At 38.3% G+C, this 26,837-nt stretch overlaps 2 protein-coding genes and 1 long non-coding RNA gene across 6 annotated transcripts in view; 1 reads left to right on the top strand and 2 right to left on the bottom strand.

Annotated features, from left to right (window-relative positions):
* Positions 1 to 11,678, bottom strand: part of LOC145491462 (phosphatidylserine synthase 2-like) — a 37,657-nt gene extending 25,979 nt beyond the window's left edge. For both annotated transcript variants that reach the window (XM_081470700.1, XM_081470702.1), the window contains exons 1-7: positions 10,297 to 11,678; positions 4,131 to 4,232; positions 3,890 to 3,972; positions 3,098 to 3,165; positions 2,456 to 2,590; positions 1,090 to 1,140; positions 381 to 494 (exon numbers count right to left, since the gene is read on the bottom strand). In XM_081470700.1, coding sequence (XP_081326826.1) covers positions 381 to 494; positions 1,090 to 1,140; positions 2,456 to 2,590; positions 3,098 to 3,165; positions 3,890 to 3,972; positions 4,131 to 4,232; positions 10,297 to 10,589 — 846 coding nt within the window. In that variant the 5' untranslated portion in view covers positions 10,590 to 11,678. The remainder of the gene's footprint in view (positions 1 to 380; positions 495 to 1,089; positions 1,141 to 2,455; positions 2,591 to 3,097; positions 3,166 to 3,889; positions 3,973 to 4,130; positions 4,233 to 10,296) is intronic.
* A 143-nt stretch (positions 11,679 to 11,821) lies between these two features.
* LOC145491480 (uncharacterized) lies at positions 11,822 to 23,288 on the bottom strand. 3 transcript variants are annotated; one of them, XR_014049837.1, is made up of 5 exons: positions 16,575 to 16,660; positions 15,747 to 15,793; positions 14,446 to 14,556; positions 13,866 to 14,053; positions 11,822 to 12,590 (listed from the first exon to the last, which is right to left on the bottom strand). It is a non-coding gene; the product is annotated as an uncharacterized LOC145491480 (long non-coding RNA). The 3 variants fall into 3 exon arrangements; XR_014049836.1 differs by lacking the exons at positions 15,747 to 15,793; positions 16,575 to 16,660 and adding an exon at positions 23,228 to 23,288; XR_014049835.1 differs by lacking the exon at positions 15,747 to 15,793 and having other exon boundaries at positions 16,575 to 16,676.
* A 2,094-nt stretch (positions 23,289 to 25,382) lies between these two features.
* Positions 25,383 to 26,633, top strand: LOC145489344 (uncharacterized). The gene has a single exon (XM_081468309.1). It carries the CDS (start codon positions 25,522 to 25,524, stop codon positions 26,533 to 26,535), a length of 1,014 nt encoding a protein of 337 aa, XP_081324435.1. The 5' UTR covers positions 25,383 to 25,521; the 3' UTR covers positions 26,536 to 26,633.
* Positions 26,634 to 26,837: the final 204 nt, after the last annotated feature.

Raw genomic sequence — 26,837 nt, 5'->3', positions numbered from 1 at the left:
GAGACCCAACTGATTGGATGAAAAAGTGGTACGAGATTTTAAGTCAATCATGCAGTGTACAACACCTGTAGTTGATGTAAAACCAATTGCTTTTCAACACTCAAATGAAAACGGCTCTACTACACCACACGATTAGATTAAAAAAACTCACGCCACTTGCTCATCCAATGAGAAGTAAAGCCAAAACCAATTGTGACTCCTTCGCACACTTTTTCCCGCACTTTGCATCAGCTACATGTATTAACGTCAAGTTTTGATTGGTTCATTGGATTGTACGGTTCTTTGTGTTTGGCCATCTGGAGTGATTACTTTAGTTTTGGTTTTAAGACAGTCCACTGAAAATTGCTCTCATCTAGATAACTAATGTTTACAAGACTTACATGATCCCACCAGCATTCACTGAAGTTGGGTAACTGATGCTCCAAAGAGTATTCCAAGATTTCAAAGAGAACACTAATCACAGTCAATAACCAGTAATCACGAATAATGAGTGCCTGAAATACATAATTTGTCAACAGAAAACTAATCATTCTAAAAGAAAAAAGAAACTACACAGCAATCAGTGTAGTAACTACACTATCTCAACTCTGAATGAAAGTTTCAATACTAATAAACTACTTATTGTATACTTATGGCATGCAGGCATGCAAATTATTCAACATAATTAATTAAGCAGATCTTTGGTCCGAGCCACCCTCAGTGGAACAAATTTGGCATTGAGGCAAATGTTCAATTAAGCACACGCAATTGCCACATACTGTAATGTTATTGTGAAAAAAATTCATATCAAAGTGTAACAATAGATTCTCCATTATTTTGTAACCTCAATTCTCATCACTCCTTGAGAAGGTTTTACACGTGGGCCTTTCCTGTTGGAATTTTTCGACATTTAGTTTGGATGCTTTCAGTTGCTTCTTTGAGAACAGTTGGCCCATCCTAGTGTTTGTTAAAAAGCAATGTTTGGTAACCCTGAGTGAGCCTGGTGCTAGCACAGGATAACCAACCATTCTGGCATGAATTCTAGTCCACAGGGTCTCTAATAATATTATAATATGCATCACTCAGGAAATTTTGTCTTAAGAATCTTACCTTTGCCCACCAGCCAAAGAAATGAGCTGGTAGAAAGACGTCACACTTTTCCTGTAGGGCAACAAGAGAAACCAATTGATATTAGACATTGGCAATGAGCAATTGACCACCATGTTAAAGGGAATCTTGGCTGAAAAACAGTTCAAGCTTCAAAGTGAAGTGAATGGTTCCCTTTAAATGATCCTGGGGTTTTTTAAAAGTTAAAACTATTAAGCAGTATCTCAGTAAGTGGTCGGAATGCAAAGTGTCTGTTGTCTGTCTGGTTTATATCACCTGCGCACCATCTTAATCAGTTTATGCTAAGTTGTGACATCATTGTGCAAGAGAGAGATCTTAATGTGGAGTCTAAAAGTTTTGAATTAAATCTGTAATCATATTGCAATTAAGCTGGACAACACATTGAAACAAATAGAAGAATTCACACAATTAAGTAATTTGAAAATGCATGACCATGTGGTGACATCATAATTTCCCATCAAGCTTTGTAAATATAAGTAAATAGTTTACGCAGGACCCATGTTGATAGCAGTTTTTTTAACTGAAATGGTCATCCCGCATTTATATAAACATGATTATTTATTATTTATTTATTTACTTGTTTATTTATTTATTTATTTATTTAAACATGGCAGCATGTGGGATGCTCAGAATTGCTTGTTGTTTTGTTCACAGTGTTCAATTAATCCAACTTTTAATCAAGATAGAAAATTTAACTTAATTAAACATAACAGTCAACATAGTGTGCCTAAGCTATCCGATATTAAAACTTTAATTAACACGATATCCTGACCAGAACTTATGCCTCATCCACACTATGCCAGAGGGATTTTAAAAAGGTGTTTCTGTCTGAAAACGTACCAAATGTTTCCCATCCACACTATGCCAAAGAAATTTGAAAACACAACTTATCATCGGTCATTTTGGATTTGTGTTTGAAGAAAACTCGAGCAGGGAAATCCCATGATTGTCGTGACATCATTGTTTTTGAAAAGCTCCATTTTCAAAATGTTTTGCACCCACACTAAAATGCAAAGCCGCCGTTTTCAAATTTCACCAGTTTGAAAGGCGTATCAGAAAAGCTATCAAGACAGATTAGACAGTGTGGACAGTAGGCCTAACCCAAGACAAATAAAGCTGTGTTTTCAAATTTCTCAGGCACACTGTCAACAGGGCCTTAATGTTCACGATATTTGTTCCTGTCGCATTTTAACATAATTCCCTCAGTGTCACTTCTGGGACTATGCAGACAGATCAATTACAGCAATATCAACCAACTGATGAGTTCCTTTATTCTCATAACGTCTCTGAGCAGCATCATACTAAGAATGAAAGGAGAAACTACCACAGATCACTCTATGTAACCTACAAGAAAGTTGTGGAAGGATCCCTTGGGGTGTCCTGGTGTATACAGTCTACAGTCTTCTCCATAAGATTGCTCTGGCAGTGGTTTACCTAAATCTTCATCAAGATACTTTAATAACTGCCTTGCATCATCAGTGCTCTGGAAAGAATGGCACAACAAGTATTAACCAAATGGTAAAATGATTAGCTCAAAAAAGACTTCTACCACATCTAAATCTATGGCAGTTCAAGCTTTGATGTCTTCGGAGAGGCTTCTAACACACAATCATTCTCACACTTAAATTAATGTTGTACTGTTTATTATGTTCAAATCCATATTTTCAGTCTGTGGCTATATTACAGGTGCATTGCAATGTCATTGAAAGCTTACTGAGCAGAACTTTTATGTGGAGAATTTCACAGAATTTCAATTTGCTTGCAGACTCGCTCTTCACTGTCCACATATCTGACTCAAATGTGAACCTGCTTCCAGGCTAGTTCTCTTCCACTTCCCTAGTTTGAAATTTCAAAACCTTGTCAGAATGATTGTCACCCTTGCATCAGATGATAAAATGGGCCAAGTACTTCTTATTTTAGCCATAAATTTACCAGGTCTTGAATGATATTTGTTAAATATAATAACACAATATTAATAATGAGTACATACCTGAAATAACAGAAATATTAGAGCTAGTTCATAAACAACACTTAGGCAAAGAATAAGACGCCAGAAGGCTAAAAATCAAAACAAAGAAAACAAAAAGTCAAAACCATCTATTAAACTATTCTAAGATAATTTTACTAATAGCTTCAAATGGCTGACCGTGTATGAAATCGCCCTATAATGCATTGCAAACCCTTGATCATTGACTACATCATGTATGCCTAAGGATTGTTCTCTTGTAATGCACGGATCCTTCATACTAGTATCTGATTCAAAAGAAACTTTATTGAGTAGGAACACTTCAAAAAGCACTCATTAAATTTTATCATAGATCCTAATAAACTGCTTTCTTTTTCTTGGTACCCTGATGCATTTTTTCCTACTGCAGCTTTCAATTTATTGGCCCCTTTCCTAAAAAATTGGCCCTTAAAAAAGGTCTTCAGGGGCCACTTTGGCCTTCAAGTAAAATTTTCTGGCTGAAACACTGGTGCTTTCAACATGATTTGTTTTAAGGTTACTGCCCTGTTGCAGTAACCATCAGAAAACAACAATAGAGGCCTATTGCATCTTTCTCTTAAGGAGGGGAGGGGAGGATTCTTAAATTTTGAAAACTCTGGGACACAGATTAATTGATTGTGATGATTCACAACAGAATACCAGCCAGAGGTCTGAGATGTTCTGGGTCTTATTGAAAACACTGTTTATGATCTATTACTTGCAAATTAAATAGCCTAGTTAGGGGCATAAATTAACTCAGCTCCAATTTTAAATTAATTAATATTACAAATTATATACCTGGGTGAGGTCTTTTAAAGGGGCCATCCCTGGTCTGAGTCACACCAAACAATAGAAACACGACAATACAGGCTATAATTCCTCTGAAATGATAATAGATAGACAAAGGCAGTTAATTATCATTGTCAGTTGGCAGTTACATATCTCACCGTCATACTAACTAACACAGCACAACAGGAAAACACCTTTATATGATCGGAATCTATTAAAAAAAAAACTCGTAACAATATAATATTCTAACCTCTTTGCATTATATTCACTATTTTCATGTGGGTTCTCAAATGCTCCAACGTAGACCAGGACACATAACATTATTAACAATACCGTCACAGTATGTGCTCTCCTGAGGAAAACAAATGATTTACAATTATAGTTTTGTGAGTATCAGGACTTGACATAATAAAATTTATATTACAAAGTACATCAAATATAAGATGCAGTGTTTCATCACTTAGAAATAAACTTCCATCACTCAAACTACGCTGGAATGCTGGCCATCTATGTGCCACTGTGGAGGCATAGTAGCCTCATGGTCAATCACTCACCCCCAGATTGAGCAGTCCAGGTTCAAGCCCTGCCCAGAGACATCATGTTGGATTCTGATCTTAGCCAAGACACTTTACTCTCACAGTGCCTCTCTCCACCCAAGTGCATAAATGGGTACCAGCAAACTTAATGCTGGGGGATAACCCTGCGATGGACTAGCATCCTATCCAGGGGGAGTAGAAATACTCCTAGTCACTTCATGCTACAGAAATCGAGATAAGCTCTCGAGAAGTTTAAGGGTTGCTCTCTGCTACACCTTGCCCAACTATTAAGTTTGTTTTGCACTCTCCAAATCTCACACATACATCATAACCAGATGATGCAAGGTAACTTATTCATTGTTATAATCATTACTGTAATGTACATGCAGCTGGATGGGTTTTTTTTTCCTGATTGGCTCCCAACAGCCCATCCAGCCAAGTATACATCAAAATAGTGTTCAATTTGTCCGAACATTTGTTTCTTATCCACAGGTATGGAAAGCCATAACTTTCTTATGTGGTTGTTTATCATTATTTGGTGTGGTTTCTTCATTATGTGTTGTAGTTACTTCATTATGTTGTATGGTTTCTTCATTATGTCTTGTAATGTAGTCCTGACGTGACATGTTTTTATCACGATGTTGTGTAATAACTTAATTATGTGGTGTGGTTTTATTGTGATGTATTGAGGTTGTTAAGTTATGTTTTGTGCTCTTGTCATGATGTAATGTGGTTACGCTGTTATGTTGTCTGGTATCTTCGCTATGTGGTTTGATCATTACGTGATGTGGTTGCGTCTTTATGTCTTCTTGACTGCACTTACGATACCAAGCTCTAGTATCCAGGCTTCTTGCTATCACGAACTGATTAAACCAGTTTTTAGATGGGTCTCAGTTCCTTCTCTTCCCCAGTGTTAAAGACAACAAAATGGGGGGAACAAGCAACAACATTTTGTCAACTATACCTGATAAGATGCACCTTGGGCATCTTATTGCTGGATTTCAGCGTCACGCAATTCAAAATAGATCAAAATAAAAATTAAAACCGGTCAATAGATAAAGTCCAGAATCTGGGAAATGAAAGAAGGTAAATATGCAAAGACTCTCGCCAAAATTCTGGTCACAGCAATTTTTCTTATGCGAGATATGCAACGACATTTTTTGCCCAAATTTATAGAGATTTGCATGGAGACGCCATGCTGGTGCCCATCCATATAGGCAACGGCCAACATGGTGGCCGGAAACCAACAGAAACATCTGACACTGAGTTTTGCTACAAAAGCATGAATTTATCCCTCGAGGAACTCTAAAACATTAAAATAATACTCTTTCTAAGACACAAACTGTTCAGATAGCCAAGTTCCCCAAAATAAGTCACTTTTTTCACCATCATAACAGCTCTCTAGGCCGTCATGTAAATGCCGCGTCATGCAAAGGCTTAGCAATTTAAGCGTAGTGTATCACAAAACCAAGAACCCATTTGGAGCGAAAATTTGTATGACTATTAGTTTTCAGCTGCTCTTATACATCATTTGAGTAAAATCTCAGGAAGATCAATAGTTTTGTAGTTTGAATTTTCGTGACGTCATGTGAAAACCAGCTCTTGAGAACTTCCAGCGTGAAAAGGTAACTGTGGATCAAATATGTAAGCTATCTTCTGAAGAAATGGACCCTGAACATTATAGGTCCTTCGACATAGACAGCCTTTCTTCCTGTTTTCGGCTCTTTCATGATCGACCCTATGAATGCTGTCACAGAGCCTCATCCTCTGAACCTTAATATTCCCTGATCTGCCAGTATTTTCTTTAGCAGTCCCTCTCCGTAAGAAGGATATTCCTTTGTTATTTCCTCTACAACTTCATCAAGCTCACCTGATATTTCTGTGAATTGCAACTGACTAAGGCCATAATGACCCATTCTACGATAAACAGTACTTTCTGAAACAAAACGTAACGACGCAATGTCCTCAATATTAAAGCCATCCTCCAGGTACCCCTCTAAATCTGACTAAGAAATTATAAGTACTCAGTAGCGCCACACGCTTGTGTTCCTGGTTTCCTTGGCGATGGATTGCTACCGTAGTTTAACCACTCTGACTTTAAATTCATCATTGCGTTGCAATCGTTCACACCTTAAAGTTCCATTTCTTCAGAAGATAACTTACGTATTTGATTCACAGTTACCTTTTCACGCTGGAAGTTCTCAATAAGATGCCCAAGGTGCATCTTATCAAGTATAGTTGACAAAATGTCGTTGCTTGTTCCCCCCATTTTGTTGTCTTTAACACTGGGGAAGAGAAGGAACTGGGACCCATCTAAAAACTGGTTTAACCAGTTCGTGATAGCAAGAAGCCTGGATACTAGAACTTGGTATCGGAAGACATAAAGACGTAACCACATCACGTAATGATCAAACCACATAGCAAAGATACCAGACAACATAACAGCGTAACCACATTACATCATGACAAGAGCACAAAACATAACTTAGCAACCTCAATGCATCACGATAAAACCACACCACGTAATGAAGTTATTACACAACATCATGATAAAAACACGTCACGTCAGGACTACATTACAAGACATAATGAAGAAACCACAAAACATAATGAAGTAACTACAATACATAATGAAGAAACCACACAACATAATGAAGTAACTACAACACATAATGAAGAAACCACACCAAATAATGATAAACAACCACATAAGAAAGTTATGGCTTTCCATACACAGGCTGCACCAGTGCAGTATGTGATTCATTAGACAAATGCAGTATAGACTTTGAATTGCTGGTTTGTAACACTGTCACGCCATCAAAAATAAAAATTGTAACCATTCAATAAAATAAGTCAAGAGTCAGCAATATGATAGATGCTTAATATATAAACAACCTCACCAAGATTTAGGTCAGTGCCATTTTTCATTCACGCGTCCTCTATAACCAAATGAGGAACCCTGTCGAGCTTAAACGCTGTAAAACATCAAGTTCTTAGAGGGTCTTATATCTGATGAAACTAAAACTTCAAAAGGATTGGTAATTTTTAATTTTAGAAAATGATCACATCACGTGAAAAGCAGCAACAGTCCTAAATATGCTACACTATTCATGTAGAAGTTATGTTATCCTGCAGTTACATGTGATTGTCATGTGATTAGATACAAGCATGAACTACCAATATAGACAGCGAGAAATTGGAATGAGAGTCATGTGATGTGTAACAAGTTTATTTTTCACCATCTCTATTAACTTATCACTACTCACGATGACTTTGATAGTGTTGATCCTAGCAGTATGCAGGACACCTGTCATATATCAACTCAGTTAAATGACCCTGCTCTTCATGAGTTCTTGTAGCTCAGTGGATAGAGCGCCCGCCCGGTGTTCGGGAGGTCATGGGTTCGATTCCTGTTGGGGACTCAGAATTTTTCTTTGTCCCACGTTTGTGTCATGTTGATTAATTCACCTTTACAAGTTTATTTTGTTTGAGCTACATTCTTAGAATGAAGACATCTGAACTGAGTTATCTGGTGTCCCCTCCTAACTGTTTGCAGATAATAGGGTGTTCTTTGAGTAGTTCTTCCATACAATTTCAGCATAAATCATATCCATTTTTGATGGATTTGTGATTTACAGTTTTTTTGTTTCCCCCCCCCCCCCCCCATAAGAGGGTTGTACAGGGGGGGTCCTCTGGCATGGTTCACGAACAGGAAAAATAGAGGATCACAAATTTGTTGCAAATCGCATACCTAAATCACTCTGGATAGACAAATCTCACCATTCAGAGGACTCGCATCTCAAAATCACGTAGAATAGAGTGGTAAAATCACAATTGTTGGTTAATAATTCAAGTTCTTCATGTATCACGCAAAGCCTTCAGGTTGCAGATCACAAAGAATAATTTCCTAAATTCACGTTTCACAAAAAATAAAATCAGCTAATCAGGTATCACGAGAATGGGTGATTCCAGAAATTTCCATACCCTACCACAGGCGGTATGAACATTTTAATCCCCCCTTGCCTTCAGAAATTCCAAACTGCACAACCCATCTGCTCACTTTTCTGCCTGATCGCTGACATCTTTATCCTGTTTCCACGGTCAAATCGTGCTTGATGATGTACAAACTGGAAAAGTTATCAGATCAGCGATTTCAAGCGAAGTTTTCGCCATCTTCACCCCTATGGAAATTCAGAGCTGAAACCCCCCATGTGTTTGAAATTCCAAACTGCGTTACCGCCCCCCCCCCCCCCCCCATGCCTTCAGAATTCCACTCCAAGAAAACACCCCTTTCCCTTGGAATTCCAAGATGCCACCCATGATATGGTATTGATATTTTCTGGGATCACCCAATACCCCTGTACAACCCTCTCATAAGGAACTCATAAAGAAAAGCAAGGCCTGTGACTTGTGGTGACCTTGTCCCACAAATCGGTTTCGATAATCACAAGGCCATATTACAGGGCTTGAAATTAACTTTTTCATTCGGGAACCAGCTGGCGACTAACGGAAAAATTTTGGTCGCCAGATCGTAAATTTTGGTCGCCAACTTATTTTGTATATAACTTACACAAGAACTCGATTTTATACGTTACTTTGCATGCAAAAAAAGTCACAATTGAAGAGCGAAAACAATTAGAAACAACACAAGTAACACTTAGTTATAAAGCTACCGTTGTTCTCAGGTGATATGTCTCTGCTCCTAAGGTGATGGTTGTCTCCACAGTCATTTTAAATGAAGCGAAGCATAAAACGTTTTAAGTGCGGGGTTTTCATTGTGAGACAAACACGGGTCCTTGCGTATTTTCCTTTGCTAATTCTTCGAAATGCCGTTCTTTATTTTGTACTCGCTCTCCTCGACGCCTTTCGCTCACGTAATTCTTCAACTAATTCGTATCTGCCACCACTTTCGCGGCAAATGAAAAGCCCATGGCGTTGAAGTGCGCCTGCGATCCCAGTTTCAGAAGAAGCCGCTGAAACTAATGGCGCGCCGTGAACGCAGTATCGACGTGTCGAAATACATTCAATTTTTTCAATTATCGTGTAATATTCAGACATTATTTTACTGGGGATGGAAAGGTGAGTTGTATACTAGCTACCATATCCAATTGATTTCCTAACATAAAGATTTAAAAACAAAAGTTGCGTCGTGGTTTTCTTTAGTTATTGGACAAAATGCAAGTCGCCAGCTGGCGACCTGTTCTGAAAATTTAGTCGCCAGTGCTCAATTTTTGGTCGCATTGGCAACCAGTGAGTCGCAATTTCAAGCCCTGTATTAAGAATCGCCACTATAAAATAGCACAGCTATAGAACCAGATCAATGTAACATGACTGGATTATATCAGTGGCAATTATGCATCTTTGACAACAATAATTTGCCACCCTCTACCCCTTCCCTCAACAGAAGAGTTTCCCTCACTTGAGATAATCTTTCCAAAATAATGCTCACATTTCTCTATTTATGGTAAATAAAAGAAATCGTTTGTTTAAGAAGGGAAGCTGAAATTGAACGCAGACTCGTTGGCTTGGCGATACAAATCATCTTTAGGTATGAACAGACCAAACAGAAAACTAACCAAAGCTAAATTTGCATGTACATGCGTGTACCTTTATCTTAGCATATTAGCATTCTCGAATTAGACAAAACGCGAGCTATGAAAAACTGATGCAAAAACAACGCCTTCCTCGGGATAACTTGACCACTAAAGCTTAATACTTACCAATAATTACTTCCTCATCACAAAACATTTAGACAAGTGTCAAAACTATTAGTGGTTGGAAGTTCCAGCGACACGGATCACAAAATAAACAAACTTACTCACCCAAAGTTAATTTGATAATTAGCGTTGTGCATTTGAGCATTGAAAATCCTTAGCTTACCAGAAATAAGTATTAGTTCCATCATCTGAAAATTGTTGAGTCTGTTTGATGTCCCACTCGCAGCTGATGCTGAAAGGCCGGTTGTCTGTTTCGCTTGCATGGCCATTAGCTCTCACGATATCTTTATCAACGTGTGTTTGGCCATTTTGACAGCGGGAGTCCTCTTTGGGTTTCCCCATTTGAGTTAAATGCGCTTTTACTCGGGTACTAGCTACAGCCAAGCTCTCTGGAAGAAACGATTTTCGTTCAAAGGAAGCAAAATTGCGAAACCCAAAATGAGCAATATACCACATGTACTAACATGTACACTGCACGCAGACAGAAAGTGTCGGGATATTACTGGCTGGCCGAGAACAGACTGGGGTCCAGACAGCGAGTTGCAATGCTTTACGGGATATTGTAGGCATGCAAAGAGTACAGAGAAAATTAATTTGTCATGGTCGCACTTAATTTCATTTGGCTTGGACTAAGCTCAGGAGAAATGGACATGAAATTAGCCGGAGACAAAGTTTGTCTCTTACATTATACTCACAGTGTAACAGAGAACAAAAGCAGCCATGAACACCTGAAAAACTAAACTGTATCATCAAATATTACTTTACGTTCATATTCCTGGCTAACTAACTTGTTCCCTGGCTACCAGCATAAAAAGATGGCACGAAACATCAACTCATCAGGCATTAAGTTGTAAAATAAGAAACGAATTGAATTTACAAGAGATCTAGCTTGTGTAATAAAGATGGAATTCAAATTCGAATCAACCAAACGGAGTAGAAATGAATCAATCTCGCACTATAACTATCAATAACTATGTAACTATGGTGATCAAGAGACTGTGAAAGGTAAGAAGTAATCACACATGCAGGCCTTACCTTGTATTCTCTTAAGTTTTTTTTTTAAGATACAATGCCCAGATCTCCTGCGAATAATGTTACGATGCGCGTTGCGTGGATATTTCCGTAGAGGAAAAATATGCATGTTTAGTCACCCGGGCTGTCCAAGTGGGCAACATCCGCGTCTCCGGATTAGCTATTTCTGGGATAAACTTACGAGTTATCTAATAATAACCCGAGAGGGATTATCTTAGTTATAGGGGATTAACTTTCTAACCCCTAACGCTGTCTTGTGGTGATAGAAAATTTAATCATAAAATGGCTACAATCGAACGAAGGACTGCAGGGGTTATTGCAAAACGTTTTGATGAAAGGTCCATAGCATCGAAAACACTTACCAAGCAATGGTAAGTATATTTAAAATCATGAACAAAAGTCTTGGAACAAATTTGCACTTTTGGTGCTTCTGCGCACACGCCAGACGCGAATACTACTTCAATTCAAATTACATAAGTGTCCCAAGGACTTTTGTCCACGATTGTAGGTTAACAGTGCGACCGATATAACTGAGTGTCAGACTAAGAAATGACTTATGGTTTATTATAACGGGGGTTCATTATAAATCCAGTCCCAGTACGACCAATGTGTGGGAAAACTACCATAGTATTCGTTATATCGGAGTTGGTTTGTCTTTTTGCTTCAAAATTAAACGATGTTACATTGTACGCCTTCGCACGTCGCCATGATAAGGGCCTGTACCAACATATTGAGCTGTTGACCGAAAAGTTCCTTCTGCATCGATCTGTCAGTCTTGTCTTCAACACTGAAGGTGGCGTGTTAACCATCACTAGTTATATTGGGGTATATTTTTAGTTTGAGTTGCCTGATTGTGTTCGATTCGTTAAACTGAGATTTCATCATATCGGAGTCCGTTTTACCTGGATTTCGTTAAATCGAGGTTCGTTAAATAGGGATGTCGTCATTTCGGAGTTTTGTTCTAAACGCGTTTTCCCGTAAATTTGGCCTGCCCAAGAATATATCGCTCGCCATTACGGGCACTGTAGTATTCGTTATTTGTTAGAGAATCTGTAATCCTGTAATCACTGGTTAGCACACCCTGAATCACAGTCATGTGATAACACCTTTATATTTCTGTACATAGATTAGTTTTGTTCAGTTCTAATAAAGCAGTTGTGTAAAACACTTATCCCGATTCATTGCGTACTCTATAGTAGTACTCTGAACCCAAATACACAACAAGCGCTTTGTTATAAAGGGGCACAGTCACTAAGCCGGGGTTCAAACTTGCGACTCCACAAGATATCACACAAAGCAATTTTATTCCGTTCTTTATTGCGTGGTTAAGGGTAGAACTACATTAAAAAGATCGACACTTTCCACCACTACACGTTACATTTTTCTGTGAATACCGGTTCCTCAGGTAGGGCCTCTCGGGGATATCTGTGCAAATAGAAGAGAGAGATTACTGGCCTTCTATGACCCAACCATATCGTGATTTTCGTTGTGAAAATACCACTTTTAGACCGCTAAAACATATGCATTTACTGTGTCTAGAGACGTGCAAAAGATACTTCAAACTGATCATTTTGTAGTTTTTTTGTTTTGATTTTGTTTTTGCTTTTTTTGTTTTGTTTGATCTGCAAGCTGACAGACCTGACAGAATCTACAATGCATTTTGTGTAAAGGTTAATTACAGTTAGAAAAGAGTCAGCAAATTGTATAGTGCGATCTCAAAATGTTTTAGCCTGGTGGGGGGGGGGGGGACTTCCATGTAAAAAGAACGGTGCTCATCGTACCTTTCAGGGGTTACAAAAGCCGCGGTCTTGGTACCTCTTAGAGTTTTCAGCCTCAAAAGGTCAACATCGGGAGCTTTTGCACAATGCTTTGTTTTAGAATTGGTACCTCTGTAGGGGAAAAAAATTAAAGCCACGCCCGCAAAACAAGATCTTGGTACGAGGAGCATCCCCGTCCTTTTTTATACGGGAGTCCCCCCCCCCCCCCCGGGGTTTCAGCTTTGCTTTTCTGAAAGTACATATAGGTCTTGTCTAATTGATCATTAACTATCATCCCGAAAAAAAACCATTTGTGGCAACTGTACAAAAATCTTAGTCAGCTCATGCTATAAAAACCGGAGTAAGTTCCGACTGTTTTAGTCCACTAGAGAGTGTAGATGATGTTAAATAATAACTGAGGACAGATCATGGGTTCCCGCTGAGGACTTTTCAATATTTTCACTTTTAGCTGAGAAGTGACTTGTTTTGTTAACTGATAGTGAGATCTGAAATCCGCAAAATTCACTGATAGCTGACGATTGGCTTGAGAAACTTGAACTGAGAACTAAGAAATCGCCGAAAATTTAACTGAGAACGGACCAGACCCTCCTAGCCTAACAAGGCACCCTGACGTAGGATTGAACAAATTACTGTGATAAAGTGAGTTCGTAATCTAGACTATGAGTACTCCATCGATTACTTTTCCTCAGGTTAGTCCGAGAGTGTGTCAACCAACCTCATTTCTTACAAATTAGGAACCCAGGTTGTGGCCGACCCCCTGAGGTTACTCGAGCGTGCGCGCTTGAAAATCACTGAGCCCTCGCGCGTCACATCTTCTCGTGGGAGATGACGCTGACACGCGCTAGCGTGCTCTCAACCCCTAGGAAAGATATATATGAAGGAGGGCTTGTAGGTTAGGCTTATTTTGGTATTGAATCCGTACCTCCTATCTGTGTAGGTATCACATTTCAAAGTAGGTGCAGCAGACTGTGCTTGGTCCGCAGTTTCCAGGTGTTTGCACATAGCTTCCTCCCGCGTCACTCCCATAACAGTTAGCGAGGGTAGAACACCAGCTCATCTCCTGACAGACACCAGGCGCGCGTTTCTCATTTTCGAGCATCATCATATAGTCTGTGTAAAACAGATGTGGACTGAATAAACTCAGAACTATTGACTGAGTAAATGAACAAAGCACCAGCGTGAGTTTTACTGTCGTTTTCACTTAGAAAGTTCTTCACATCTTTTATACAACTTCTGATGAATTCCGTTTGAAACCGTGCCAATCAAACTGCGAAAAACTTAGTAAATCGAATGACAACAGTTCACGAAAATACTCTTAGTTCAGTGAACAGGATCATTCGCGCGAACTGCAGTTATGTAACAACTGGTCAGTCGGGAATTACAGGTTGGTAGCAGATATTCCTATTAACCACTACCTTTGTAATTTAGTTCCAAAACTCACCAAAGTACGTAGTCTTCGTAGTATCAGAAACTCTTCTCAATTTCGGCTATTACAAGCTTACCTCTTCGGAAAAGTCCCGCAAAAGGATTTCGAGGTTTGCATGTTGCAATGGTGACCATCGCCAACACAAAGCAAAGAATCAGCAGTTTTCCAGCCATTGTTTTTTGTCAAGCTGACAAAAAGAAGAAAAACAAACAATAATTGATTAAAGTTTGTCCTTTGGTTGACCCTTTTACAATCGCTTGAATTCTCGTTTGCAGTGATCCGGGAATACTTAACTAAGCTAGCGGACGAAAATAGCGACTATTGCAGATTGAAACGGTACGAAATCCGATAATTATGTTTGATTTTGTAGACCTACATTAGAAAAAATGTGGGACAATGCACCAAGAAGAATTCGGTTGAACAAACTAAGAGATAACGGAAGTTCCCGTCTCCGGCTTTTATTGGTTCCCGAGCGCCGGGGGCGGGGAGCTTGGAGAGTACTACTTATTATATTATGGGATATACGGGTAGGCTCCACCCGAATGGGCCACCTTTTTCAGGCCAGAGGCTCGTTTCTCGAAAGCCCCGGAAACATTTCGGGTCCGCAAAGCCATTTTTAGTTAATCGGTATTTAAAGACAGAGAGGTGTATACGACTGAAAGTTCTTGTATGAAGAGAACGTCTGCTCGTATTAAGAGTATGTCCATAAAATAGCCCTGAAGTCATAAAGTTTGACATTTTGCTACGGCGCTGCTACGGCTTTTCGGGTGCGAAAACTTTTCTGGACCTTCGAGAAACAGGCCCCAGATGTTATTAAAGGGTAGAGATCGTAAGAGTTGATGTATAGCAAACTTAAGGACACTTTCGATACATTAAAATTCAACTTGATAGCGAGGCCTAGAGGACACAAACAAAAGAAATGAATAAACATGTCATTCAGTTCTATGGAAAAAGGTCATTCAGTTCCCTTTGTTTGTGTCCTCTAAGCCTCACTATCAACTGAATTTTAAGATATCGAAAGTGACCTATATTATTGAGCCTGAGAGTTTGAATAGAAAAGAAATTGAAGTTACAAGAGGGCCGGGAATGTTTCCAAGTTAAACCTATACATGTTTTCAGGGACTTTGACACGATCGAACTTCGTTCGGCGCGAGATATATAGTTACATATAAATCGTGAGAGAAAATCTGGAGATTCAAAGAGCAGTTTGCTGAGAAGAGAATGCTTTTTAGGAATATAGAGGGAACTTCACTGAAAACTATAAATGTATTTGTAATTTGAATAACATTTTTGTTCTTCTGCAAATGGTTAAAATGAAGAATTTCTGAGGATATAAAAAGTTTATTTGTTAAATTCTGAAGATGGAAATTCTCTGACCACCAAACTAATCAAATTTAACTTTTCGTTTACACGCTGGGAACGATCTGAAAAGGTATTGATAAAGAAGATTAGAATTACCCTAGATCATAGAGTAAAATTAAGGTTTATTTCAATATATATTTAGTACATATTTGCAGAGCTCGACGTATCGTGAAACACGATTTCAAGTTTGTGCAACCAAAACGCAGTTAAGAGTTTTTTCTGAACGTAATGAAAGATTAAACTGAACTCAAATTCTATTTACAGTTAGGGTTTTAGAAGGGCCATGCATAAAGTAAACGCAAAAACTCGGACATTATAGGTTTTTCGTAACATAATGCGACTGAACTGAGCTAAATCTTCGCAAATCAATAGCTCACCTAGGTTCTTATATATACTTTTGTGGAAAATACACTCCTTCCCTAAACTTGCTTGGAGATAAATTGTATGAAAGCAGCTTTCTCAAGCATTTTCGATGATCTAGAGCTAGAGAAATTCTGTTTCGAAAATTACATTAACATTTCCTTCAATCAGTGTTTTTCCACCTCGAGTGTTGTTCTAAGAGATAACGTTAGGTTAGATAACTCAGTCAAACATGCCTTCGATTTCATGCACTAGCTCTGAAATATCTGCCCCGTTGCAACTGGCACTCGGCCCATATCACCCATATCAGCGTATACTGAAAGTATTTGCTTCGTCTTGTTTTTTCCTATCTGTATCGTTGCAAAATATTCATCATAACAAGTTACTTTACGGGGTATAGTTAGCACTGTGTAATAGGAAAAGTCGCAACTCTTCCCCCTGAAATAAGAATAGATATGACTAAAAATATCGGAGTATACAAACCTCTTCAGAGTTTACAAAAGCACGCTCTGTCGAATTCACACAGTTAGTGGACTGTCGAAGAGAGATGGAAGGCTACAAACAAATGCTTTAACTCTGGCACAATTAATGTATTTATACTAAAATCTCTTCCCGCAAACTTAATCTGCATTTGAAAAATGCATCTTGAACCTTCCCGGAATTGTAGATTTTATCAGCTAGGTTTCTTACTTTAAATACGCTCGAAGCATTTTTAAAACGACGCAAAATCCGGTCTTGTCGAACAGTATCTAGCTCGTGAAAGGATGGTTTCGGTCACAATGGATCTTAATACGATCTTTGGTAAACACGAAAATTAGTCCAGAGAAATCAGTTACAACTCAGAGCGCACGAAACAGTTTTTTCAGATGTTTTTACTCCAAATTCCTGTTTCCCTGGGTTGAAAATTACGATTGATTCTTCATTAAATTTAAGCGTCATAGTTCTAGGGAGATATTTTTATTTTTTAATATTTTCTCCTGTAAAAAAAATAACAGTGCTTCATCTTTCTCGGTGAAAACACTCAAATTGGTTTTTGACCGCACGGTTGTCATTTGTTATCATTTTTTTATGAGACAAATGAATTTTTCTATTCGCTTGATTTTTGCCCCGATATCGAAATTTGCCGCAAACCTATCCGGCATTTGAAATAATTTCCTCTTTCCTCAGATCTTTCCGTCACTTTTTTTTAATCAGCCATCGCAAAATGTTGAACTAAAAGTTGAACGTGACACAATATGATGATGGCGTAAAAGGCAAGGCGTTTCATAATTCCAAAAAAACTGCTACATGTTACTGAATTTTACAAAGACTAAAATAAATCAAAACTCCTGGATGGTCAAGTCACAAGTCTCTATTACTTAATCAGTGAATAATTATTCTTTAATTTACATTATAAGGGTACAACACGTACAAGACCAACCAGACGATTAACTTGTAATCTACAATTCACTCACAGCGTTTTCATTGGTTCTCGAGTGTGAAATTGATTTAATTTTTGATCAAAATCTAAACGCTTTTTGTGTAGTGCAAAAAAGGGATTTTAATTAAAGACCCAAAGTGATCTACATCCGACTAAATGGACGATAAACCTCAAAATCAATATAAACCATTTACTGAAAATATTCATAAAGTGGAACTGTCGAATTTTAAATAGAAAAATCTGGAATTTGTGTTATCTGTTTCTCGTTTCGACTCAACGACCGCGATTTTCACCTAGAAGTGTTTATTTTTCATTATTGAGCAAGATAAAATCTGCTTATAAAAAACTGTGATCATCGAGATAACTATATCAACTTCTGTATGGATATTTCTCTCCCGTGAAAATTTTCAACCATTCCCTACGGCTTTAATGCCTGATGTAAGCTTTATCTAATCGGCTCAATTTCTTTGAAATATTTGATCTGTAATAAACGAATAAATTCCACTGTTTTGTACAATTACTGAAGGAGTGTTTTCAAAACATTATTTTACATGATTTTATTCTTAAATCAAACATAACTTTAAAATATTTGATACTTTGAAACAAACCCGTGTATTCCTTGCTAATTCTTACAAGAGTTAATTCGTATTACATTAGAATAGTTCCACAACTAGTACGGCATATTTCCTATTACCTTGTTACCAGGAAGTTCAACTTTATTACAAAAAAAGAAATTGGAACAGAAATAATTTTGAATTGCATTATTTGGTTGATAAAGAAATTGAGTTTCAGAGCTTTTCTCTCTTTATCGTTTGTGTCCCGCTGACCTCAGTGCTTGTACCGAATTTTAAACTATAAACAACGCCCAATTTGGTCTACAGTGGGTAAAGATTGATGTAAGTGTTTTAAACCTGAACACAGCTAGTGTTCTATATAAATTACAACTTTTAGAAAGGAAGCCACGTCAGCCTTCTCTGGTTTTCACGGGAGTCCTCTATCCTGGTCGAATTGGAATTTGCAGTGCTGGTTTTTGTGGAGGAAGGAAAACTGGAGTACCCGGAGAAAAACCCTCTGAGCAAGGAGAAAATCAATAACAAACTCAAGCCACACATGGAACTGGGCCGGAATCGAATCCGGGCCATATTGATGGAAGGCGAGCGCTCTCACCACTGCACCATCCCTGCTCCCCGAAATAAGTTAAGTTTCTAGTTCTGAAAATTGTAAATATCCGGCTGATGTCATATCCCTACAACTAGACGATAGCTAGCAAGGCAAAGCAGTTTCTACTTTGATGATTAACAAACAGTATGAAAGAAACTAATAGAGCTGGCTAATTTATTGCAATGATTTATTGGCTCTCAGAGCGCTTTTTTGTTGCTTTGATATCCAAGATAGGGTTCGTCAATTTGTGGTCAAAATTGACGTAATTTTCTGTTCAGGAATCTAATTTTGAGAAGTGGAAATTTTAAGCTGTGGGTAAGATTCAACTCAACCATGAAACCCAATTCTAATACAAGAGTATCGGCCGCTGAAAATGGAAGGTTTGTTTGAGTCAGTCAACATGTAGAAATAATACAGTGATTCAGACGTTCTCTTTGATTATTAATGCAATTACAAGATGCCTCCTTAAGATTTGAAGAGTTTAGCTCAAAAAAATCTTAGCATCTTTCAGTATGTATTGTTCAAATTTGCCATTAGTGGTACTGTTCAAAAAGAAAAAAAATATTCGATATAGGTGAGTATGAAGGGAACAGGTCGAAATTTCAATGACAGTTGAAATCCAAAGTTTTTATTGGTTGAATAGTAGTCGATTTTTCATGAGTATCACGAACATTTTTACATTTTGTCTCATGAGCATTCGAACTTCCACGAAGAGGGCATATTGTATACTACATACATCGGGCTCAAATTTCTTGGGAACAGTTACTCCTATACCCTACCGTGTAGCACGACATGCGGGTTCTAATTTCGATTTTTGCGGTTCTTTCCACGAACCGCAATAAAAGTTCCCGCGAAATTACTGTGTAGTGCTATAAAAAAAGCCGAAAATGTTGTACAATGGAAGCCCACGTAAGCGGACACTCCCCGGAGCGCGAAACAGCAGTCCATAACTGGAGCTAGCTGCTTACGAGAATAGTTCTCGTAAGCGGCCACTAGAGTTGTAAGGGAAAGAAGGCCGCTTATGGGAGCTTGCCCAGCTTACAAGTAACATTGGGAATGCAAAAATACCACCAAATTATTATCATTATTCTTTGTTTTATTGCCTAATGCAATACCACGATAATGGCGATTATTGCATGTAAACAGTATTGTGTGCTGTAGTAATAGGACTGGCCCTTAGTGACTAAAGAACAAATCATAATTGCAGCTAGCATCATCATCGGCTTTAACAGTCACTGCAAGAAAAAGCAGTGATACAGTTTACAAATGTTTATAAGTATCTTTCAAAGTCAGGCCCAATTCCTTTGAAGTGTCCATTTACGGGAGCTTACAATGTGAAATGACCAAAGGAAAAGTCTAGATTGTAAGCCCTACAATTGTCCGTGGACGCTTACGAGAATGTCTGCTTACGGGAATGAATAAATACTATGGCAGATCAAATGGGGGTTTGTGAAGGCGGTCTTTAGCAGAGCGGTCCGCTTTCGAGAGTGTCCTTTAAGAGAATTTCCACTGTATTTCAAATAAACGCGATATCATAGTGAAAATCGCGAAAAATTGATACCCAGCACGAAAAACCAGTCTTTCACAAAATCAAAACTTAGTTCCCGCAAAGTACAAAAAACTGCCGATCCGCAAAATTAAGCAAAAATTTTAAGCCACACGATATTCTGACATAAGCTTTCTTGGATCCTTTTAATAACTGACCAGTAAGATCAGCGGATTCCACCACCCTCCGTAACGTTAAAGTTATTTAATCATGACGAATCTCTTAAGTTACTTAAACCCAGAGGACATTTAGTAAGTCCAAAAATGTTTCCTTTGATGCAAGTAACATGATCTGATGGCGTCATGTCACGTGGTAATTACGTAATATGTTAATATACGGGCATACTGTTTTGGTTCCTCCATTTTGGATTTTTCAACTGATATTCCCGCAGTACGTCAGAAAACCACCAAAGATAACTCAAAACTAATTAAAATCAATAAACTGGTGTTTAAAAGACCTATAAAAGACAACAACTGCATGACAGTGAGATTTCGTTCACAAGAACAACAAAATTCCAAATTGTTTTGATAAAGACCTCACTGATTTCGTTGTGTAAATCAAATGTGTTCCAATGCTAACTAGGCGCATTTACATGACAAAAGCTTCGGGGTACATTGAGGGTCTCGGGAAACAAAACTCACTGTTTCCCTTGGCGCCATGCCAGTCATTAAGTGCTTATTAATTGTATTTCCAGCCTGTTCTAGTGGCGAATGGAACAGCATTTTTGGAAGTTTAGAAAAGAGGTCATCCTTGTGAGGTATCCCAAAACTTCCCAAAAAATTTCCGTTTCATTTGATTTTCGGTTAAATGGCTCGCATTCACAAATTCAACAATTTTCGAATTTGCCGAAATCTTTCCTAGGAATTCTGCATACCATTTGCACCCGTCTCGAAAGCTCCTCAACTTTTAATGAAATGGAAAATGCCCACACACTGAAATGGTTGTTTCTCACATTGGAAAATTACCGGCGTGACCAAAGATCCGCCTAGATTGTCAAACTTTTCATAATCCCAACTAGCCTATTTATGACAATATATTACTAACACGATGCAATTTTGAACATTTTAATATATGACCACACTGCTGATTTGCTCCTTTTTTGTTTTTGTTTTGTTGTTGTTATTGTTTTGTTTTATTGTTTGTTTGTTTGTTTGTTTGTTTGTTTGTTTGTTCGTTTGGTTTATTTTCATCATTTTCATCAAGGCCTCTAACGGCTTTTTTTTTCCGGATAGGTCCGCATAGCGTGAAAACCAATTTCACTTCAGTTGTGACAGGTGATCCTGTAATGATGTTTCACTGGCTGTAATTATGACTTCTTCGATATCTTAATATCACCTTGGGTCAAGAGGAAGTGAGCTATATTGTTAATTCTTACAAAAATAAATGGTATTAGCTGAAATATTAACAACTTGTCATGGACCGGAGCAAAACAAAATGATTCGCATTTGACAGACTCATTAACCGGAATTCAAACTGAAACAACCATTTCGCTTCGAGCGATTACATATAATATGCATTACTTAAAACGTTCTCATCAGTCGCATTTGTGGATTTACGTTCGATTGTAATTAGAGACAATTTCAAATGTGGGAATCAAAATTTCTTTTATACGAAATTTGCTATCGGTTTATGTAATACTTTAATATTTATGTAGTGTCAAATCTAGCGTTTTAGGTTGCCGTTGATGTTTTCCACAAGGCTGAGTTATTGTTTTAGCTCAACGCAATTGCTTCTCTTTTCTTTATCCAGTGAGCAACAGCTAATTATTGCGTGACGTTTAAGGCGGAAAACTTCAAAGATATGTCAATAGCTAGTTTACAAAAGGTGTGATAAACATTGTGTTTGCTAGTGTCTTAATCAACCTACTTGTTTAGGAAATCCTCATTTATTTAGTTTACATTTGAACCCTGAGTTACATGAAACCTCCAATGGAACAAACCTATATAAACATTTGCCGTTTAGGTGTGTAATAGCTGTGCAATATTAAATATGAAGAGATTAATTAAAATTTCACAATATATACGTTTTGAATTAGACTTTTGGCTTCACACGATTTCGCACTTTAATCTAATTTTCGTAAATCCATTAGGAACAAAATTAATCAAAGCAGAGAAGAAACGCAAAACACGAGGCCTCGTTATAGCTTAAAACAGGGACACGAAGTAGACACAGTATCATCTTTGCATGTAAGACAAAATTTAAAGCAAATTTAAACCCAAGTTATCATTTCCTCTTGGTAAACCTTAATGTTGAAATGTATTAATGAATGCGCAGATTCAACGTTTGGTAGAGCTTCGGTAGCAACTTTCGTTTGATCACAAAAAATAATCTTGACTCGAAGGAAAATCTCAAAGTGTGTAGCAGAAAAATATAACTTTGTGTTTGCAGACTGGCCTATTAACATCGAAGCCTGATCTCTAGAATTGTTCTGCGTCTAACAATACATTGCATTAAAATTTAAGAAGCTATTGTTTTTGTCGCTGATGATTTCTTTAACTGATACAGAAGGGTGATTAGGATGGAAAAAGACTGCATTGGCTTACACTCTTATCTGATTGCAATGCTAGCTAGCATTTTTAGTTATGCAACTGAAAAGACCTTGGATGCTTAAAAGCAGTCTTATTTTAGGTTTTACGGATTTTTTGTTAGAATCAACCTTATCGCAGAAGACTGTAGACTGACAGTTAATTTCCATCACAATAAATGAAACCCCCCTGAAAATGAAACGAAACTCAACAAAACAGTTTTCGAAATGCGCAAATCTTTATACACAGTGTTACAACTGATGAAATACCTAAAATTCAGATATGGCTGGTAATCGAATTAACAGATAGCGAAAGTTTCATTTTTTTTTTTTTTTGTTTGCCAGAAGCTAACAGCGATAGAAAAGAAGAACCTGGTTTCAACACGCAAGGAAAACTTTGTCGAAATCCTTTTCATTTAGCTTACAATCAGACTATTTTACTTTCTTACAAACCGATAACAACAAAATTCAAATTTGAAACCCACCTTCCGCAGTTTTTCCCGTTGCTTGCTGACCTAGCTCAGGGGTTAAAATATTCCGTTTCTGCTACGAAACTAAGTGTATATGTTGTGCTGTTCGGATGCAGTAAATTTCCGGACATTCATTATCATTGAACTGTATAATGGACTCTCCTTTGTCATAGGTGTTGAAAACATTACTCAAATATCTGCAATTCTAAGTATAGAATCCATTCAGTTTATAAGAAAGAGAGGCAGGTGGCGGCCGACAACGCAAAGTCCCAAACTTTCCACCTAAGAACTTTAGCTTCACGTAATTTTCCATTTCCAAACGCCACAATAGGGGTTTATAGTAAAAACTTGTATGTGTTGTTTCATAACTGAGTTTTTAACGCTGAATGATAATGTTTTAATGTGTGAATTATGCAAAGGTTTTATTTACCAATGCAAAGTTGCGTTTGACCGCAGCTGAGTTCATCATTGTTTGAGGCCATTTTGACAAACGAGAACGAAAATTTCGACCAAAGTAGGTGAAAGCGGGAAACAGTTTGAAATCTCCCTTTGTTTTAGCCACCAAAGTCGGTGTACTGGTGTTGCTGAATTAAATGGCGTCTTCTGTCCGGAAATTTTGCTTAAAAAGGGAACTAGTTATAAACATCTTACTTATGCTTGTACGCTAGAACAAACAAACCTTAACGTATAGAAAGCCTTAGAATTCGATTATGCTTTCATCCTTAAAAGCGAGTGGCGCGCATGCGAAGAGAATAGAAACTCGCCATCCGTAAACATTGCTTTGTGTGTTCGCTAACTAAACCAACCAAAAGCCGCGCGCGTTCGCATGCGTTTGCTAAACCAATCATATTGCTTCCGGTTAGTTTGTTTGTTGTTTCGTTCGTGTGCACGCTAATCATTTTAAGGCCATACAAAAATCGCTCCATAATTAACTAAATGTTGTCCAAGTTGTCAATTGAATGATAACGAATTGTGCGAAGACTGCAAATGATAGGGTTATTCTTAATTAAATTATTTTTCAAGTTGTACAATCCATTTATTGTATATCAACTTTATCCTGTTCAATTCTGATATTAATTGTGCAGTTCCTTAGGATTTTGGGCTAACAGCATAATATACTAAGTACTCAGTGAAGAAGAAGCTGTCATTCATGTAACGATCAATAGACCCCTTTCAGTTAATTTCCAATCTGGAGCACAAAACAATAAGATTGATTTGCATTTGAAAGGTTTGTTCATCTCAGGGGAGAGAAAAACCGTTGTTTTGTCTTCCAGACTGGGAATTACTATGGGTACATAGATATCAGAACATTGATGGTAATAGATATTAGATGATGCTGTGTGTGATATGAAGAATTAAGCAGACCAAGGAAGGTGTTATCTACCGAAACCAAAATAGACCAAATTGGAAAACATCCTCTGACCATACCAAAAGACGAATTTAATAATTCTAATCAACAATGATTTAGACAAACATATACAGGCAAAAACTAACGATAGATAAATCCGACGTTTCGGCGACATCTTGGCGCCATTGTCAAGGGAAACTAATTAAATATGCGATTTCAAGAGTAACTAAGAGTTCAGAGTTTCTAATTTGCATAAGTTAGACAAAGACTTTAGCGCGAACTGAGTCTGATTGTACATTTAAACACGGTCGTAATTGTTTAATGAGTAACATCTCATTAATGAGACAATCAAACTTGTTGTGGCATTTTTTCAACACGCTAAAACAATTGCGAAGGTCATCCGGAATCCTGCCTGCGTGTCTATTATCATAGTGATTGCGTACTGACGAGGTCTTGCTTCTATGTCCATCAACGCGTACGAACAGATGGCCACGGGTGTAACCGACATAACCAGCATCGCACTGGTCACACTTGAAGTTATACACAACGCATTGTTGATCAATGAGCTGAGGCTTAGGTTCGCTTGTCGGGAACTCCTGGGCAATCTTGCGGCTCGTAAACACCGGTTGAACACTGGTCTGCAGCTTCACACTGAGATCTTTCAACTGTGTCTTCACGATATTAGCAGACTCCTGGTCTTTAAAGGGTATGACAACCCGAGTAGTGTTTTCTGTCGTAGATCTGGACCGTAATGAGGGCTGGTCAGCGACCTTTAAATTTAGGAAGGTTTTGACAGTGGAGTCAAGACAGAGCAGACAGAGCCTTTAGAAACAACTGGTTTAATTCCGAGTATGATTTGAACATTTCAAAGCAAGACCTTATTGATCTTTTGGGTGTGGCCACCAAGGGGCAGCTTTTCCAATTTAATGGATCCCTGTATGAACAGATCGACGGAATAGCGATGGGGTCACCCCTTGGGCCCTTGCTAGCCAACGTATTCATGTCGTCTATTGAAGAGAAACTAGATGTTGAGGGCAAGCTGCCACCTTACTATCGTCGATATGTTGACGACACATTCACTGTGATGCCCGATTTGTCTACAGCTAGGGACTTTCTTAACACCCTCAACCACGCTCACCCCGCCATCAACTTCACTATGGAGGTCGAAAATGATGGAATGCTTCCCTTTCTCGGTACTCAACTCCTAAACAGAGCGCCTCGTATTGAAACTAAAGTGTTTGTGAAGCCAACAAACAGTGGTCTGCTTCTCCATTACCACAGTCATGTCGATAATAGGTACAAGCGCGGACTATTGACAACTATGCTCGATCGCGCACATCGCCTGTCTTCGTCATGGTCCTACTTCACTGAGGAGTGCGAACGACTGAAGTCTGTTTTCTCTAAACTGAAATATCCCAAGCACCTTGTTGACTCCACTGTCAAAACCTTCCTAAATTTAAAGGTCGCTGACCAGCCCTCATTACGGTCCAGATCTACGACAGAAAACACTACTCGGGTTGTCATACCCTTTAAAGACCAGGAGTCTGCTAATATCGTGAAGACACAGTTGAAAGATCTCAGTGTGAAGCTGCAGACCAGTGTTCAACCGGTGTTTACGAGCCGCAAGATTGCCCAGGAGTTCCCGACAAGCGAACCTAAGCCTCAGCTCATTGATCAACAATGCGTTGTGTATAACTTCAAGTGTGACCAGTGCGATGCTGGTTATGTCGGTTACACCCGTGGCCATCTGTTCGTACGCGTTGATGGACATAGAAGCAAGACCTCGTCAGTACGCAATCACTATGATAATAGACACGCAGGCAGGATTCCGGATGACCTTCGCAATTGTTTTAGCGTGTTGAAAAAATGCCACAACAAGTTTGATTGTCTCATTAATGAGATGTTACTCATTAAACAATTACGACCGTGTTTAAATGTACAATCAGACTCAGTTCGCGCTAAAGTCTTTGTCTAACTTATGCAAATTAGAAACTCTGAACTCTTAGTTACTCTTGAAATCGCATATTTAATTAGTTTCCCTTGACAATGGCGCCAAGATGTCGCCGAAACGTCGGATTTATCTATCGTTAGTTTTTGCCTGTATAACTTTAATAATTGCCTTGCTATTCATTCAAAATATTTCCGCAGCTCAAAATATAATCTAAAACTTAGTGGCGGAGGAGACAGTAAAGATTTGCAGAAGCAGAGGGGGCGTGTAGGGTGAGTGGCTTCGAAAAGAGAATGGGCCGCGGCAATCTGGACGTAATGTTATAGCGC

This window comes from Orbicella franksi, chromosome 6, assembly GCF_964199315.1.
Source record: "Orbicella franksi chromosome 6, jaOrbFran1.1, whole genome shotgun sequence".
Classification (NCBI taxonomy): domain Eukaryota; kingdom Metazoa; phylum Cnidaria; class Anthozoa; order Scleractinia; family Merulinidae; genus Orbicella; species Orbicella franksi.
The sequence above is the reverse complement of the archived record's forward strand: the minus strand, read 5'-3'. Positions and strand labels throughout refer to the sequence as shown.

Bases quoted from the DNA above. Each gene is read 5' to 3' on its own strand.
- LOC145489344 (XM_081468309.1), top strand. From the start codon at position 25,522: ATGGGGTCACCCCTTGGGCCCTTGCTAGCCAACGTATTCATGTCGTCT.